This window comes from Schistocerca gregaria, chromosome 10, assembly GCF_023897955.1.
Source record: "Schistocerca gregaria isolate iqSchGreg1 chromosome 10, iqSchGreg1.2, whole genome shotgun sequence".
In the NCBI taxonomy this organism is placed as follows: Eukaryota; Metazoa; Arthropoda; class Insecta; order Orthoptera; family Acrididae; genus Schistocerca; species Schistocerca gregaria.
In genome coordinates this window covers 77,689,742-77,707,604 of record NC_064929.1, presented here as the reverse complement: position 1 = coordinate 77,707,604, position 17,863 = coordinate 77,689,742, and the positions used below count along the sequence as shown (strand labels likewise).

Genomic DNA, 17,863 nt, shown 5'->3' with positions numbered 1-17,863 from the left:
TTTGTACAGATGTGGGGATTTTGCATTGTCTCTCACTTACAGACACACCATCTCTTTACCACTCTTTCATTAGCTACAAAGAACAGACAGCTGACACATATCCTTTCATGCCCTTCATACATGACAGTGAGCATCGATAACCCTACAGTGTGAAACACACAACTACGCCACTGGCCCCTACACAGACTTACTGTCTGCTGCAGAAATGAATACTACTGTTGTGTGTTTGTCCAGTTTTAAAGTCAATTCAATTCCGAATACAAAAGGATTCAGGCAAACTGCAGTTTAAACATGCCAGATGTACATAAAATGACAGAGTACATGGTACAGATTACCATGGTTGGCAACACAACATAATTTCCCCCGTGCTCACTACTACACTCCCCACACTCATCCTAGTTCTCCATCAAGCTGTTCCCCCACTAAGCATCATGTAGAACTCTGCTCGAGTTACTACGAAACACGGACTACAACATCTCCCAGAGTGCAAGTCAGATGTAACAACAATGATAACCACAACCGATACATAAATATAGATTTCAATTATGATTCGGTCCAATTCTTAAACTATTGCTCATCCCACGACCTATTGATGTCTGTCAGCAGTATCTCCTGATGAGTCTTGCCGCTGTAATTTATTCTTGTGATAACAATTACAGTCAATGTAATATGATTATTTTGTTAATTATAAATCTAATTCTCGATTAATTATACTCTTTGTCACCACGTTCTAAAGCTGATTAAAAGGTGGTAATGTTTTTACCCATCCTTCTAATAAATGAACAGCAATCGAATTTCTCACTTTCAATGCACTTAATAAATCATTTCAGTTTCTGACAATCAAATAAAATATTGGTCTGCGTTCAGAATCGAGCAATGTTTTTTGAATGACAACATTTCCACTTCTGAATATTACGTTTACTTAAAAATTAGTATTAATGTTTCTATCGGGAAGTCTCAAGACTCTTTCGCCGCAAATATCATTTGCCCGGCCCTGCTCCTCTGAATTCTTCAAAATAAAACTGCACATGACCTCTGCTGGCAAAGCTTCATCTGTAAATGTAAGATGCCTCCTATGTACTCTGTTAAACAATGTTAACCCATTACTGGCCAAAACTCTATCGGATCATTTTTTTGCAAACTTTATACATAAATGCGTTACATTGAGTGATTAATTGAATAAAAAGTTTTTTTGAAAATTTTCAGTTTATTAGAACAAAAACTACAGACCATCCCGTTTTTGGGACATTGGTCAAATGTGCTATCCAAATTCACAACCTTATTCTCCATGCATAATATTGTAAAAAGCAACACAAACAATAAATAAAGAATGTTTTAATATTATTGAATGTCTATTCAGTATGAAATAAAGCAAAACACTTATCGCGTACACCAACATTGCACCTATCACAAATTTTTTTTGTTTTTTTTCTTGCAGTAAGCACATCTCTTCTGTGTTTTACTTGGCACAATGAAATGATTTCCTTGATCTAGTTGGACATCTGTGCTCACCCATCCTCACATGAATTTACTTCCTTGTGGTTGTCTGCATTTTGGTACTGATCCTGTTTTCTTTGATAGGTAAAACATCACTATTCTCCGTCGGACATCCAAAAATGAGAGCTTCTCATTAGAGTTAGCAATTTGGTATGCACGCCATGTGTTTACTATGCAGGTATCTATCATCTGTGTGAATAATGGCCACCACCATTCCTTTGACTTATCCTCATCCTATAAGGTGATATCTGCTTGTCCAGTAGATCTACACCACCCATATGGGCATTGTCTTCCAATGAGATGTGGCATTGTAACATATTTCCTTTTTCTTTGCCCATGAGTATCTTTTAGTAGAACTCAGAGGAGTAATAGTACTGTAATTTGCCGCTACACTTACTGGTCTGTTGTCACTCCATTTCACAACCGGAACTTTGTTCTCTTTGTCAAACATGTAGTCATAGAATCCTCATTCCTTTTCTTTCGCCATTCTTTTCAAGTCAATCAAAGGCCATGCACGAGTTCGGATCTCTCTTATTGTTCCTGTAGTTTTCATTTTACTCTTTATGTGTGTGATCAGTGTGTCAACACTGGTGAAAAAGTTGTCAAAGAGTAGCATATAATTCGGGTACTCTGATTCTGGAATCATGCTAGTTAGTTCATTTATTACCCTTGCACCTACAGGCTCCTGTTTGTTGTCAGTCTTGCCACAGTATGGCGAAAAATTATAAAACAAGCCATTGGAACATGTAAGACACCAAATTTTATATCCAAATTTGATAGGTTTTCCCCTCAGAAGCATGTTAGCTGAATGTTTGCCATAATAACGTACCATCATTTCAATTGAGAGTTCTGAGTGAAATACACCAAATTTACCAAATTCCTTTTTCAGCATTTCAAAGTACAACCTCAGTTTGTATACCTTGTCGTTTCTGTCTATTTTTGAGTTGTCATTGAGATGAATGAACTTCTTTATTTCCCAAAACCTATTTCTTGACATGGAGTTGAAGACTAAAGGAACACCGACGTCAGGAGCCTGTTCCCAGTACATACTCTCATGGGGAAGCTTATGATGACCACTCAGAAGTAGTATGCCAATAAATTATTTTAGTTCTTCTTTGGATAGTAGAAAATTTATTTTGTTATGTTGGCAAGCATGGATTTTGCTTTGTTCAATAATAGTATCCATTAGTTCCTCAGGAAAAAGTCCTCTAACACCTGTGGCACTGTCTTATTTGCTAGACATTCCGCAACATAATGTTCGTTGCTCTTCCCTGGTTCACTAGTGTTTTTTTTGGAGATAACGTAATACTTTCTGCTCCATCTCTTAATGCTTTCCTTCTTTGGCTTCAGGTGGTACAACTTTAGCATGAGCTTCATCTCGGCCGTTTATGAGCTCTAAAGTACCAGCTACATCTTGTACAACAGACTCATTGTTCAGTACATTTTCCACAACATCTTCTTAATCTGTTATTAAATCTGCATCCGGTCGAATAATCGCTAATTCTACGTCATCATCTTCATTGGCACTCTCTTGATGGTTCTCTAGTTCCGCTAGAATTTCTTCAAGTGTAAGCCCACGCAGCATGTTTTTATCCTGTTGGAATCATAAAATTCGAATAGAATATGAAAAGAAGCAGATATAAAGAATGTAAAATGCAGTTCTTCTCTGTATAATATGTATATACAAGAATAGGGCACATCAACAATAAATGATAGTGTAACATGCCATTGCCCCATTACTGGGACACATAAAATTTATCGATATTGCACTTACTTGAAAAAATCTGAAGTATACTTAATCCTACACGTACATCCATATGTTCATAAGAAACACTCCCAGACAACTAAATCACAGCTCATTGTTGTCCAGGAACTACCAGCAGACATACAGTGCTGCCAAGTGTGAGAACAAAAAAATCGGCAAGTTCATAATTTTCCTGACGTGAAGTACTTAGAAAAAAGTTATTTATTTTACAATTACAGGCATTATAGCAGTTAGTTGAATCTACAGGTGCAACAATAAAGGCTAAAAGCTCTATTGCTTACGTAGAAATAAGTAAAATACACGTGTCCCAAAAAAGGGACAATGGCCAGTAATTGGTTAAAATGTTAATCTCAGCAGCAGCAGTTTAATCTGTGAATATAACACAATCTTGTATGTCTTGAATGGCAAATTTGGGAAGAAACCTCATCTTATAATCAGGTAAATACAGTAGTTACCTACTCGGTGGGCCACTCTGAGTTTTTTTTTTTTTTTTTTTTTTAAAAAAAGATGTTCGTGCCACCTGGATTCTTCCTACCAACATCCACTTTCCTCAGTTTTGCAGGTGGGGACTGTTCTTGCAATATATTCTTTGTTCCTGTAAGTCCCCTGGCCCCTCCCTCCAATATTCTCACTCCAGCCTCATACATGCTTCTTATCCGTCCAGAGCACCTGCGTACCCTATTTACTCAAATCCAAGCCGCACTTCTTTACCGGTTTTTGTAATCCAAAAAAAACGCCTGTGGCTTAGAAGTTCAAAGTAAGCAGAACTTCCTAAAAATGTTGGTATGTGCCGCCACAACTAACTTCTGCCGTCGTATATATGTAGCGCTACACAGGCATGCTTTGTAGGCACAAAGATAAACACTGGCGGCAAAACCTCTGCATCAGCAAAAAAAAAGGTGGAAGACGATCTTTTTCCTCCGACCTGAGTTTCGACCACTGCATTTTCATACATTATCCAACAAAGTAAATACAAATTTCGGTATTGTTCATCTTCGAATGTAGCAGCATTTCAATGTACTACAAAAATCCGACTGGCAAGACCATTTGGGATGTTTGTCAATATGGGAAAGTCTACATTCTGAATTTTTTCCTACCTGTAAGAAGAGATGGTTGCTAATAGGAACTTTTATGAATTGTGAATCACATGCAGTATTATCTTTACCATAAGAATAATACGAATATAAACATTTTGCCATGTATTCTTTCATGTTTGAAGCTATCTCATTTAAATCCTGTCTGCCTAATAAACTTCGAAACTAGAGTGAGACAACAGCAAACGCGGAAGAATACAAATATCATGTCATGTTTATATTCGTATTATTCTTTTGCCTAATAGAGATACAGTCAGAAATGAAGCACAACAACTGACTAGATTTTTAAATCTAAGATGACTAATTTCTGTGCAGAATGTAATGTACTAAAAGAGGCACCTGCAAAATTTTGAAACGGAGAACAATTTTCACTAAACTCTCGTTCAGAACATCTTCTATCACACGCAGTCTATTATTTGGTTCTTGTTGATCATTATCAAAGAAAGTAGCAGTGTAAGTAACAACAAATAGCAGTATCTTGCCATTGTTTCGCTAGTGAGACGATTCCTCTTTTTTTTTTAATTGTAAGCGGCGATACCGTGCACAAAAGCAAGCCGTGCGGCGAGCGGTGACAGGCCGTAAACACTCATTATCAGAAAGAGACAAACAATGCATGGCACAATACAGTAATGCATTTTCAGCTTAGAGTGACATAAACACCTATAACAAAGAGAACGGCACCTATCAGATCAAAGAAAAATAAGCAATCAATTCAGACCAACAAAGCACGTGAAAAAGGAAGGGTACCCGTATAAATACGGACGGAGCACCTGACGCATAGCAATCGCTACCTGGTAAAGCTTAACTGCTAAGCTTATGACTCAAACCAAACTACTCTAGCCGTATCGTCATTCATTCAACCTAAATTATGTCTCATATTATAATGGATCAACTTTGTTTTGATTTGGAGGTGCGGCCTAAAACTTTTCTCTCCCCTTGAATTTCAAGTCTCAAACTTCACGTGCGGCTTAGATTCGAGAAATTTTTTTTCCTCTATTTAGAGTCATTTTGCAGGTGCAGCTTAGATGCTAATGCAGCTTAGATTCGAGTAAATACAGTAGCCATTTTCCTTCTCTGCTTCTCTCACCACCTCTTTAAACTGCATCTCCAACACAATACTGCATACATTCGTAAGAACTCTACGTGTTTGACACACGACTTACGTAAAAGCCAGAGCAGCTGTTCCGGGTGGTACTTGATCAGGGACGGACATCCAGAGTTCCTGCAAGTTCCTTAAGCTTCCGACAGTAGTGAACGCCTCTCTGGCTAAGTCGCGGGCTAAGTCGTACTCGTAAAGTTCCAGACATTCCAAGCTGTCAACGTATACTGGCAGCAACGATAAGAGGCTCCTGTGTAACAACAGAAATGGGGCTCGTGAGAATTATTCATCTTCTGTCACATTTCAGAAGACCAAACAAACAGTGTACCCTATATTCCAACTCCAAATTAATGGTTCTTATCCTATATTTTAACATTTCAATGTTCAACTGTCACATTTACATCACTTGCCACTCAAATATGACATCATTAATATTATCACAACATAAATTTGCATTGAAAGTATACCTGTGAGTGACAAATTGTATTGATTTACATTAGACACAATGATGAGTGTCAGGGCACTAGGTATTAGCAATAGGTACAAAATAGTTTTTTCAGTGGACAGTTTTTAATGCTCCTAAGGTGTCAACATAAATATTACTTTTTTGACTTTACAAACTAAGCATTCAATATTTATAACATATATGCAACACCTAACAAGTTTGTGCTGCCATCTGTTGACTGCTCCTGCAACTCAGTTCAAAATGGCTCTGAGCACTATGGGACTTAACTTCTAAGGTCATCAGTCCCCTAGAACGTAGAACTACTTAAACCTAACTAACCTAAGGACATCACACACATCCATGCCTGAGGCAGGCTTCGAACCTGCGATCGTAGCAGTTGCACGGTTCCAGACTGAAGCGCCTTGAAACACTCGGCCACTCTGGCCGGCTGCAACTCAGTAACAACTTAAATTATTCTTGATGTATATAGGCAAACGGTCATGAGAATATACTGCCAAAATAAAATTTTTTGTATAAAATCTCTTAACAATACATACAGACTATACAACACAGGTTTTCAAAGCCGGTGTTTAGAAGGGAGAACCAATAGAGGTACTCCAAGTACCCTCCGCCACACACCGTCAGGTGGCTTATGGAGTACGGATGTAGATGTAGATGTAGATGTAGATGTACCCAAGTCGAAACTTCAATGCCGAAAGGCTGTCCTCGACATGTAAAACTATTGTTTGAGATTTCGTTTCCAACTGTGGGAGGTATCTTCAGCGGAAAATCTATGATTGGTAGGCTCTTTGACCTCAAAAGTTTCAACTGAAGAAACACATACTTAGTTATTCAAAAAGGAGCAGATTTCAAAAAGTTATTTCTCACAAACTACAAACTGCACAAGCACAATTTCAATGATCCTGAGACAAGAAAAGGTTTAGATTTCAATGTTCCAACAGTTATTCACTCATTCAATGTAAGCACCATTTGTTACATCAAAATGAAGACTCATTTCTGCCCACAGACCAACGAGCTGGTCTCTATTGAATTCACACCTTCAACAATTTCGCACCTTAGAGAGTAGTAGGCATATGTAGGGCGATAAAACTGTCTTGTGTAGACCAATGCATAGAAATCGCAGGGCCATAAGGTCTGGTGGCCCAAGAAGGCTGCTGATAAACTGATCATCCACTCCTCATCCTTAAAATAGCATCATAGAGTGGTGCTATTAGGTGACATCGAACACGGTTCTAGAAGAAGCACGTGCCACCTTATGGCAGGACGACTTTACATGAATCACTTTTAAGTTGAGGAAACAGCCAGTTTTCTATCATATCTGGATACAAGATTCCTACAACAGTGTTCAATTTTAAAAATTGAGAGGGGGGGGGGTGATAAAATGCTTCATAAACTTTGTTTATGGCAACTGAACAGAAGACTTTCACTTTTGGCGAGTCTCATTTGTGCTGAACTACTACCATAGGATTTTTGCTCTCCCAAAACCTAAATCTAGCATTATGCCAATCAACTGTACCAGAAAGACGAAAAGTGGATTCATACGAAAAATATAATTGTTCAGAAAAAAAATGTCCTCTTCCATTTCCTCTAGAATTCCAGTGCAAAATTCATATCTTTTGGTGTGGTCATCAGAATGGAATGCTTGCAACAATTCCAGTGTATACAATTTCTGATGCAGACAGTTCCCTAACTCACCATATATCTAGTTGACCGCTCTTAAGTCTATTGCTTGCTCATGTCACGGATTTCCTAGGGTGCCTTTTGTAAGTTGCACAGATACCTTTGACTTCTTCACTCTGTGTGCAAGGATGACCCACACTTTTCCATTTGCACATGCACCCATTTTCTGTGATTTTCGATGGCACTCGTACATTTGTTTACCAGCAGGCAGCTCTGTCAAAATGTGATCAAAATACATGTTGCACACAAACAATGTGTAGTGCTTCGAGAATTTTAGCATAAATTCCAGAAACTTGCGGCCTTCTGCCGACTCAAACACATGATATTTTAGATGTGAGTGGGGAGAAAGGAACCCCATCTACTATCTGTCACCTGTCTGTGTGTGCCGGTCTGAAGTTTATCGTGAGAAGACTGTAGACACTGTGATTGAACGGCACCGGCAAGTACTTGTCAGTCGTACACAGAAGTCATAATGAAAGCACACGGCAACACTGAGGAGCTTCTGTGTTATTCTGTGCTGTTTCATAACTGTGACTGTTGTTAGTGATGAAAGAACAATTGAGTGGAAAAAGATATTTAGTAACTTTTAACACAGACTTGCTAGAGCCAAGACATGTTTACGATTTCTGTGGTTGTTAAACCATCTCTGTAGTAAATGTGTCTTAATTGTGTCTAATTTAAGACAGCATGGGGGACTTATAGGAAGTCTAATGTTTATATTGAAAGTGTGAATGTGTTCTTGCGCATGGAGTCCAAATATATTGATGGTGTTGCTGAAAGAGCACAGTTTTGGAAAAGGCGGCCTATTAAAAAAGTTGTCACAAAATGTTAGAACATGGTGACCAGTGAAAAAGAACACAAAAAACAGTAATTTTAAGACCAAAAAACGAGAAAAGTGGATGTTGTATGTTGCCACAGCAACTAAACCAAACCTGATAAAGGATTTGCTCTGAGACTCTGGGACATGCTTGAGTATTCAAAAGAGAAAAAAAATTTGAGTTGAGAAATTGTGAAGTTCCAGTGTGTTTCTCTAAAAAGAAATACACCGAGATCAGTTTGACTAAGAAGATCTGGTGCAGGGATTGGATAGCTCTCACACACATCGAGGGGACGCTGATGTGGAAACCAACAAACGACACCATGGCACCAGTTGGTGTTCACCGAGGATCACTTACATGACCACTCATCCACGCAGCCCAAATTATATGCCGAGTGAGTGTAAAACAGAACTTTATTGTTTTAATACAACGTGATATAAACTGTTGAATGAACTTTATGAGTGTAGTTATTATAATGAAAATTAATTTTTAGATGCTCACAAGGTCTAAAGCTTGTAAATTATGGATCAGGAACAGCAAGCTGGGGAAGCTTGAGAACCAGTCATGGCTATGAAAATTAGTAAAGAAGGGCCACACTGGTCTTAGATAGTAAATTTAATCAAAGCTCAAAATGCTACTTTGGGAAAGCAACTAAGTGCGACTTTAAGTGAAAAAATAGATGCCTAGAGTGAAGCTTTAAGTCAAGAACTTGGCTCAGTAGACTCTCAAATAAATTTGATGAATGCCAAAGTCAATGCACAGAGCAAAGAATTTAGTAATCTATGCGAAGACGTGGATGTTTTAAAGACGAATTAGACACCTTGAATAGTAAAGTAGAGGATTTGAAATTAGACTAAAGAAAGAATTAACCAATTCCTTGGACATTCGTGTAAATCAACTGTTCACTGACTTTAGTCAGAAAGAGAATGATCAATTACAAGATTTAGCTAAAAATTTAGAATTTGATATTGAGATCAGATACCAATGAAAAGTTAGCATAATTTGAAAATGTATGCAATGCTAAATTTAATGCAGTAAAGCAGGGATGGCATACTTCGAAAGAAAGCATTGATAAGGATAGTGAATTATAGATTGGAAACTCACTGAGAGAATAACATTCAGGAATGCATCGCCTATGGCTTCTCCCGAAATTACTGGTACCTTAAAGGGTATAGACGAACTCTGGAAAGAAGTCAAACATTTCCAGGAACAAGTAGAAAAACGAGGAACTTCACCAAATGTTGTGTTGACTAGTGGAGTGGTGACTGATTTGCAGTGGGGAGACTATCAAAAGAAGTTTAAAGAGAAATACTGGTCTGCCAGTGCACAAGAAAAGTTAATGTCAGATTGATGGGACCCGGGCAGAGTCATATGTCCCTCAGGAAAGCTATCATTCAGAGTTGATGGGAGGAGTGACAACTGTCAGATCCAGAGTTGTTTTCGTTGTTTCTTCCAAAATAGTTTTCCCACACCGAATTCCCTTCAGATCTTAAACTATTGTCATCTATTCCTAAAATCTTCAACTATCCTACAATCTTATTACCTAGAAAACTGGACATGACTATAACTTAGGAGAATCATAAGATACATAAGAAAGTGATCTCTGGACATGAAATAAACAGAATAAGAATATTATGTTTGTGGAAAATACAATATAATGTGCTGAATGACTGTTAGACTGTAGTGTATAATTTTCTATTTTGTACAGAATATTTTATACCTTTTATAAGATGTGATGTAGATGGGAGGGTTGGGTATTGTAGATAAAAGCGTGGTTTATGAGAATCATCACATGTAGGCTTTCATGGCCGGCGTCTTCATCAGTAAACACTTTTGGGCTAAATTGCCTTGGTCGATCTGTAGAACTTCTTCTCCCTGACGTTTCGTTCTCAACTACGGAGAACATCTTCCGAGGTGAGTCGACGACTGGCTGCTAGGAGCTGGGGTCACCGCTTATATGGAGATTGTAGAGGGCACCACCGCACGTCATGTGGCGTCGATATGTAGCTATCTCTGGCTATCGTCTGTTCTCTCGATTGCAGGCAATCGATTGTCACGCGATTGATGCAACATCGACCGCCATATTTTGTCCAATTTTAATCCTCCTTCTTTACTATTAAAATTGTATTGATGTTTGTGGATTTCAATTGCCTCTCTATACATACGTGTATAATAATGCAACGTCCTCACTAGCACGCTTGTCTCACCGAATTTTATTTTGTGATCTCCATCCTTAAAAACATGTTCAGCTACTGCCAATTTGTCGATATGTCCCAAGCGACAGTTTCTTTTGTGCTCCGTCAAACGTGTATTGATGCTTCTTTTAGTAGTTCCTATGTAAACCCTGCCACAACTACACAGAATTTTATATACCCCTGGGGTGGCTAGGGGGTGACGAGCATCTTTTGTTGATCTTAGGCACTCACTAATTTTCTTAGTAGGTCTGGAAATAGTCTCCACCTGAAACTTGGCTAATACTTTTCCAATGATGTTATGGGTGAAGGGCAGAAATATTTTTCCAGCTGATGGTTGTTGCTGTCTCCTATTTTTAGGCATTTTTCTACTTGGGTGAAGTGCTGGGTTAATCTCGTTTTCCGTATAACCATTTTTCACAAAAGCCATTCGTAAATGATTTAGTTCTTCTTGTAATTAGCCTGGTTCACAAATATTATTGGCCCTATCCAATAGTGTCTTTATGATACCCCTCTTTTGCCTAGGGTGGTGGTTTGAGTTCTTATGGAGGTAGTGATCAGTATGTGTACCTCTCCTGTAGACCTTGTGGCCTAAGGTCCCATCCGCCCGTTTGATAACTGATACATCCAAAAAAAGTTAAGTTGCCCAAGGAGTTGAGAGGTAGAGGAGGACTCCAGGGATTAAATGATGTATTATAAAAGTGAATGTGAAGTGTAAAATAGATTTGTAGCTTTACCAGAAAATACTTAATTATAGTATACATAAAAATGTATACGAAGGTAATGAACCATGAGGCCTACTCAGAAAGGATTTTGTAAGCATACATTTTGTAAGTATACAGGGCAGGTGCACCTATATGGAGATAGGACGACCTGTGGCCTAAAAAATAGGAATGTTTTATAAAGGGGTATACCTACCAGAACGGAAAGAGGAAGTGCTGTCAACCCACATGCAAGGTATAGGTACTGATCATAGGAGAAAGGGACAGTATTGTGACAGAAGTCACATTTTATAGGGATTGTTCTGGTAAGTTTGAATTCTATGCACAACTAGCATTATTACATTTAATTGAAGTTTATGAGTATCAAAAGAACACTTATTTTCCCCAGAGTTCCTCCAAACTACACAGAAATACAACAATTAGTACATACTTAGGAAAGGTAGTACGTAAGGTAAGAACAGAAAGTAGGTTACTCATGTGTCATGAACACCTGGAGTTTACAATTGGAAATACAGAAAAAGGGGGGGGGGGGGAAGGGAGAAAAGTTTGTAGTCCTCATGATTATTAAAAGAAAAAAATGTATACTGTTGAAATGTGAATTGTTATTGTTATTGCGTGTGATGTTAATGTACATAAAGATTGAATAAAATACCACGTGTTCAATCTGAGAGGGGCGATATGTAGTACTTCGAGAATTTTTGCGTAAATTCCAGAACCACTTGGCCTTCCACCGCCTAGAACACACGGTACTTTAAATGTGAGTGGGGAGTAAGGAAAACTACCTCCTGCACGTCACCTGTCTGTGTGTACAGGTCAGAAGTTTATCATGAGAAGACTGTAGACACGGCGGTCGAACGGCACTGGAAAGTACTTGTTGGTCGGTACACAGAAGCCTAGTGAAAGCACACAGCAGCACCGAGGAACTTCTGTGTTATTCTGTGCTGTTTTGCAACTGTGACTATTGTTAGTGATGAAAGAACAATTGAGTGGAAAAAGATTTTTAATAACTTTTAACACAGACTTGCTAGAAGCAATATTTGTTTATGATTTCTATGGTTGGTAAACCAACTCTGTAGTAAATGTGTCTTAATTGTGTCTAATGTGAGGTGTCACAGGTGACTTACAAGAAGTCAAATATTTATGTGAGAAATGACAATGTGTTCTTTACGAAAGTCGAAATATACAGCAATAGCAAACTAAAAGTATTCTTTGAGTACCTAATTATTTCACAAGTAGAGAGAGAGCCTTTAAGGTTCCTGTAACTAGCATCATTCTTCAGACAAGAAGTTTATAGAGATTTCAGAAGCCAGTTGTCCAGAGAAGAAGATCGGCTGCGCATTCCCAAGTAAGTCGACTCATGTAAGAGAAGTGGGGAGTTTTCACATACACTTCACTCACTCTTAGTCGTCAGAAACATTAGAAATGGACTCTAATTTTGTTAACTGCATGTAATGGTACTTGAATTATGTAGCCATTATGGCACCTCAACTTAACCTCTCGATACCAGAAATATTTTACTTTGTTTCAGTAAAGTAGTTGACACATTTCTGAGACAACATTCAGATTTGATTTCATTAATGTAGAGGTACTTAGCTACATCAATGTTTCTATTGCAATGATATTATTCTTTCGTCTGTCACTATGATCTTTGACATATTTGTAACTCAGATTTTTGGGCATGTAAGTGGTAATTAGTTAGAGAATTAGTTAGAGAGTCGGACCTTAAAAAGTGAAGTCTTGTACGTCATGTTGGAAAGATGCATATTGTAGACAGCTTATAAAATGTGAACTTTAACAGTGAGGAAGATGTTTTCAAGTATGTTTTGTATTGTGAAGTGATGTTTTGTGTGTTACATGATATTGCAACAAAAGCAATAAAAAGAAAGTGTAACTTAAATTTGGAGTGCTGATTACTTTTTTTACATCACCATTGTGCTAACTTTCAAAGGTTTAATCTTCAAGAATGGTTTGTGAAACACATCTACAAAACTTTTGAATATCGTATAATAAAACCTAGGCCTATTTGCATCCGAGCTTGGAATCATCACCACATAGGTTTTTGACAATTGAGCCATGATTTTACAATGAGACCAGGGTGGGAAACACGAAAAGATGAGTGCCTAGTTTATTCATTATAACATGAAATGACTTTATTAACTATGCTTTAATGACACCTGCCACATAATAACTTTGTTGTTGCCTGAAAATGCAGTATTTATCAACATGAGCAACACCACAATCAATATTAAATTTTGTCCTTTGTTGTGGTAGGGTTGTTAGATGCAGCACACAAAATGAATGCCCCCGTGGTGCCTCCACTTTCCTACAAATGGGAAACAGCAGCACTGCACCTTCACCTGGTCTTCTGTGTGAAATGATCAAAAGTTTCCATTTTTCTCTGATAAGGAACACGGGAGTTGCATTTCTACCCTTTACAGGTTGAAAAAGATTAATCCCAGAAATATGCCGCTCCTTTTTGAAAAACCTTATATTTTGGCAAGTAGCAGCTGCCCACTGTAGTCCTTGAAAATGACTGTCCTATACGAGACGAGGACTGATGAGCCACAGTGGAAGAGATGCTCCGTGCTAGCTTCGAATACGAGTGGGTGTGCGATCAAACGCTGGGCACTCGTTGACAGGCAGGACTGAGATGATAACCTGGACACGTAAAATGTCCATGCTAGTACTGGAGAATTTGTAATACAAAACTGGAAGCAAGGGCAGCTTCTCCTGTGACACGACAACTGTCTTAACATTTAACTGGTTTCTGTAGTTCAGTTAGAGCCTGATCAGTTTGAGAGTTCACCACTATGCAACTTTACAAATCTTAATCTGAGAATGCAGTGTTTGCAGTAAGTTTGTGTTTCAGTGTGAAGCTTGTACCTCTGCTTGATATCTGTTCCCCACTACTAGCCAAGACCACGAGTCATTGCTGCTGCTGCTGCTGCTGCTGGTACCATTATTATACAGTCATATTACGACCATCTGTCATCTTATATTGGTATTTATCTAAATAATATCTAATAAATTTAATTACATTTTTGTGAGTTCAATGTGTAATTGCAATATGTAAAATAGACATTTATGCTGACGTGCATCCATGGACAAATGGTGTTTATGGTTTTCTTTTCTCTCTCACTCTCACACTCTCTCTCTCTCTCACACACACTCTCTCTCTCTCACACACACACTCTCTCTCTCTCGCACACACACTCTCTCTCTCTCGCACACACACTCACTCTCTCTCGCACACACACTCACTCTCTCTCGCACACACACTCACTCTCTCTCGCACACACACTCACTCTCTCTCGCACACACACTCACTCTCTCTCGCACACACACTCACTCTCTCTCGCACACACTCTCTCTCGCACACACTCTCTCTCGCACACACTCTCTCTCGCACACACTCTCTCTCGCACACACTCTCTCTCGCACACACTCTCTCTCGCACACACTCTCTCTCGCACACACTCTCTCTCGCACACACTCTCTCTCGCACACACTCTCTCTCGCACACACTCTCTCTCGCACACACTCTCTCTCGCACACACTCTCTCTCGCACACACTCTCTCTCGCACACACTCTCTCTCGCACACACTCTCTCTCGCACACACTCTCTCTCGCACACACTCTCTCTCGCACACACTCTCTCTCGCACACACTCTCTCTCGCACACACTCTCTCTCGCACACACTCTCTCTCGCACACACTCTCTCTCGCACACACTCTCTCTCGCACACACTCTCTCTCGCACACACTCTCTCTCGCACACACTCTCTCTCGCACACACTCTCTCTCGCACACACTCTCTCTCGCACACACTCTCTCTCGCACACACTCTCTCTCGCACACACTCTCTCTCGCACACACTCTCTCTCGCACACACTCTCTCTCGCACACACTCTCTCCCTCACACACTCTCTCCCTCACGCTCTCTCTCTCTCTCACGCTCTCTCTCTCTCTCACACTCTCTCTCTCACACACTCTCTCTCACACTCTCTCTCTCACACTCTCTCTCTCACACTCTCTCTCTCACACTCTCTCTCTCTCACACTCTCTCTCACTCTCTCTCTCAATCTCTCACTCTCTCTCTCAATCTCTCACTCTCTCTCTCAATCTCTCACTCTCTCTATCTCTCCCCCAAGTTTGAGGTTTATTTTGTTCAGAAATTGTTGCCCCATGTGTCAGTGTTATCAACCATCACTGCAAATACATGTGCTCACTGAACACTATCTATGGAAAATTCTTTACTGCATTTATTTGTTGATTTTGTGTGCATATTCCACAGGGAGTTATTTTATATAGTTTTGTGTCTTTTTGTATATGCTTAACAATTAACAATCGCAGTCCAGGCCACAGTGGTTCTGGTAATGCTTAATTTGTCGACAATAGTTAATGTATCAGAGACGAAAAGACTCTGAAGTGTGTAACTGAACTGTAGTTTACTGAATTTTTACACCCAAGTGGTGGGACCAGCTCTTGACATACAGTTAAACCCCTGCTTATGCTTTTCAATGGAATGACACAAAAAAAAAAAAGTGTAAGATGCTGGAAAGTGCAAAATACAGGAAAGCACTGGAAAAACAACAAGTAAAAATGAATAAATTTATCTCACTGACATTCTCTTTATATTGTTCAAAATAAGAAATTATAATGATTTAAAATTTGTGTATTAAAAAAAATTGAAATAATTGTTTTTGTTTCTTTCTAACAACAATTTGCTGTACTCTTTCATGAAACCACATTAAAAAAATCATTCACATTATAGTGTGATACTTATTACTGTTAATCATTATAAAACTATGGTAAATAAAACTTGTAACATAATACTGGTTGAAACACTAGTGTTGGGAGTCTTTCATAAATGGAGAACAACAGACACAAAATCTACAGCTTGTCGTCGACAAGGTCGCTCGGTTCAGGGACATCCTGGGTAAGGAAGAGGATGGAAATTATAATGTTATGGAGCATCTCGAGGAGGAATATTTATGTCTGACGTGAAATTTTATTGACATAAGACTGCGTGCCTACTACGGATTAGTGTATTTTACACTGAAGAAACAACAATTTGTGAAAGCTCATTATAGAGTCTTCGAAAGTGAATTTACAGTTAAATCAATAACATTAGCTGCTTACGGGCGTTGATATACATCAACAGTGACAGTTGAAAATGTGTGCCCCAACTGGGACTCGTACCCGGTATCTCCTGCTTACATGGCAGACGCTCTATCCATCTGAGCCATCGAGGGCATAGAGGATAGCGCGACTGCAGGAATTTATTGCTGGCAGTTTTCCCATCAGAACCACAGTCTCAAGTTAAAGTCCTCACTCTACATTCGTAGTGCCCCTGCCATTATACCCATTACTCACAGCAGACAATTCACCGTAAGAGTTCAGGCAAATTGTGTGCATCCCCACTGAAGGTGGTCAGCAGCCAGTTAGCCTAAAACAATATGAAGCTGGCATCTGTTCTACTGGACATGTCTGAAAGAACAGATTCCATCTTCATATCATCTTCAAAAGTGGTGTCTTGTTTGTATAAATGACTGAAATTAAATCAAAGCTGTAGAAATAAAAGACAATGGGCAGAAGGAAGCTTGCTACTATTGTCAGATCATGATCATCATTTAGGAAGTGCCTCAGCATTACTCTCTCACTCTTCCAAACACTGTTAGTTAACCTATAATACAGATGGCTGTGACCCAACATGATGACAATGAAAATCTTGCTTACTATTCTAACACTGTGTTACATGATTATTAACTTCGTGTATAGTCTGCATGTTCTGCTTTGTTCCAAGGTTGACTTTGAGCAGGAATACAATGCACTTTTCGAAGATATCTGTATGAAAAACAATGTTAAAGTTTGAGATAATGTCAAAGAAAACTTAAAATGTGGAAAATTTTGTAACACAAAATCATTAACAAGAGGAAAGTACTGAATTGAGAGAATGTGACTCCTGGTGGTACCGACAAAAATGAACATAAAAAAGCAGGAAAATGTAGAATGTGAAGACAGGGTTTTACTGTATTTATTTTCATGAGTTTAGCATAACATTCGCATGCTTGCAGTAGAAAGCCATTTTTGGCAAATGTTTCACAATAAAGTTATGTAGTGCCAAAGTATACATTCCAGTACAAGCTCGCACTGTAGCACACACACTTCCCTCACATATGAGTTGCTAAGTTTCAATAATGAGCAGCAAAAAGTAGAAGGGAAATAAATGATGACAGAATATTACTGATGTAAATGGAAAAGAAATGGGCCCAAAATTGAGCCCCGAGGGAAGCATGTTTCAAAAACTTCCTGTTCTACAGGCTGCGTGTACACAATCAATCGACAGTGGCATGTGCGAGTGAGACAGTTCTGTGGTGTACTGCTGAATCACACAGAACTGAATAAGGCACAAATGTTAAATACAATGGCGCTATTAGCTAAGAGAGGAAGTAATTCTGTAAAAAACATGACAGAAGATGTGACTTCTGAAATTTTCCCGGCGTATTTGTTCTTCTAATAATTTCCG

The 17,863-nt window shown here is 38.8% G+C and overlaps 1 protein-coding gene across 4 annotated transcripts in view; it reads right to left on the bottom strand.

Annotated features, from left to right (window-relative positions):
• Positions 1 to 17,863, bottom strand: part of LOC126293387 (F-box/LRR-repeat protein 7-like) — a 162,913-nt gene that overhangs the window by 46,691 nt on the left and 98,359 nt on the right. For all 4 annotated transcript variants that reach the window (XM_049986595.1, XM_049986596.1, XM_049986598.1 and 1 more), the window contains exon 5: positions 5,520 to 5,705. In XM_049986595.1, the coding sequence (XP_049842552.1) occupies positions 5,520 to 5,705 (186 nt within the window). The remainder of the gene's footprint in view (positions 1 to 5,519; positions 5,706 to 17,863) is intronic.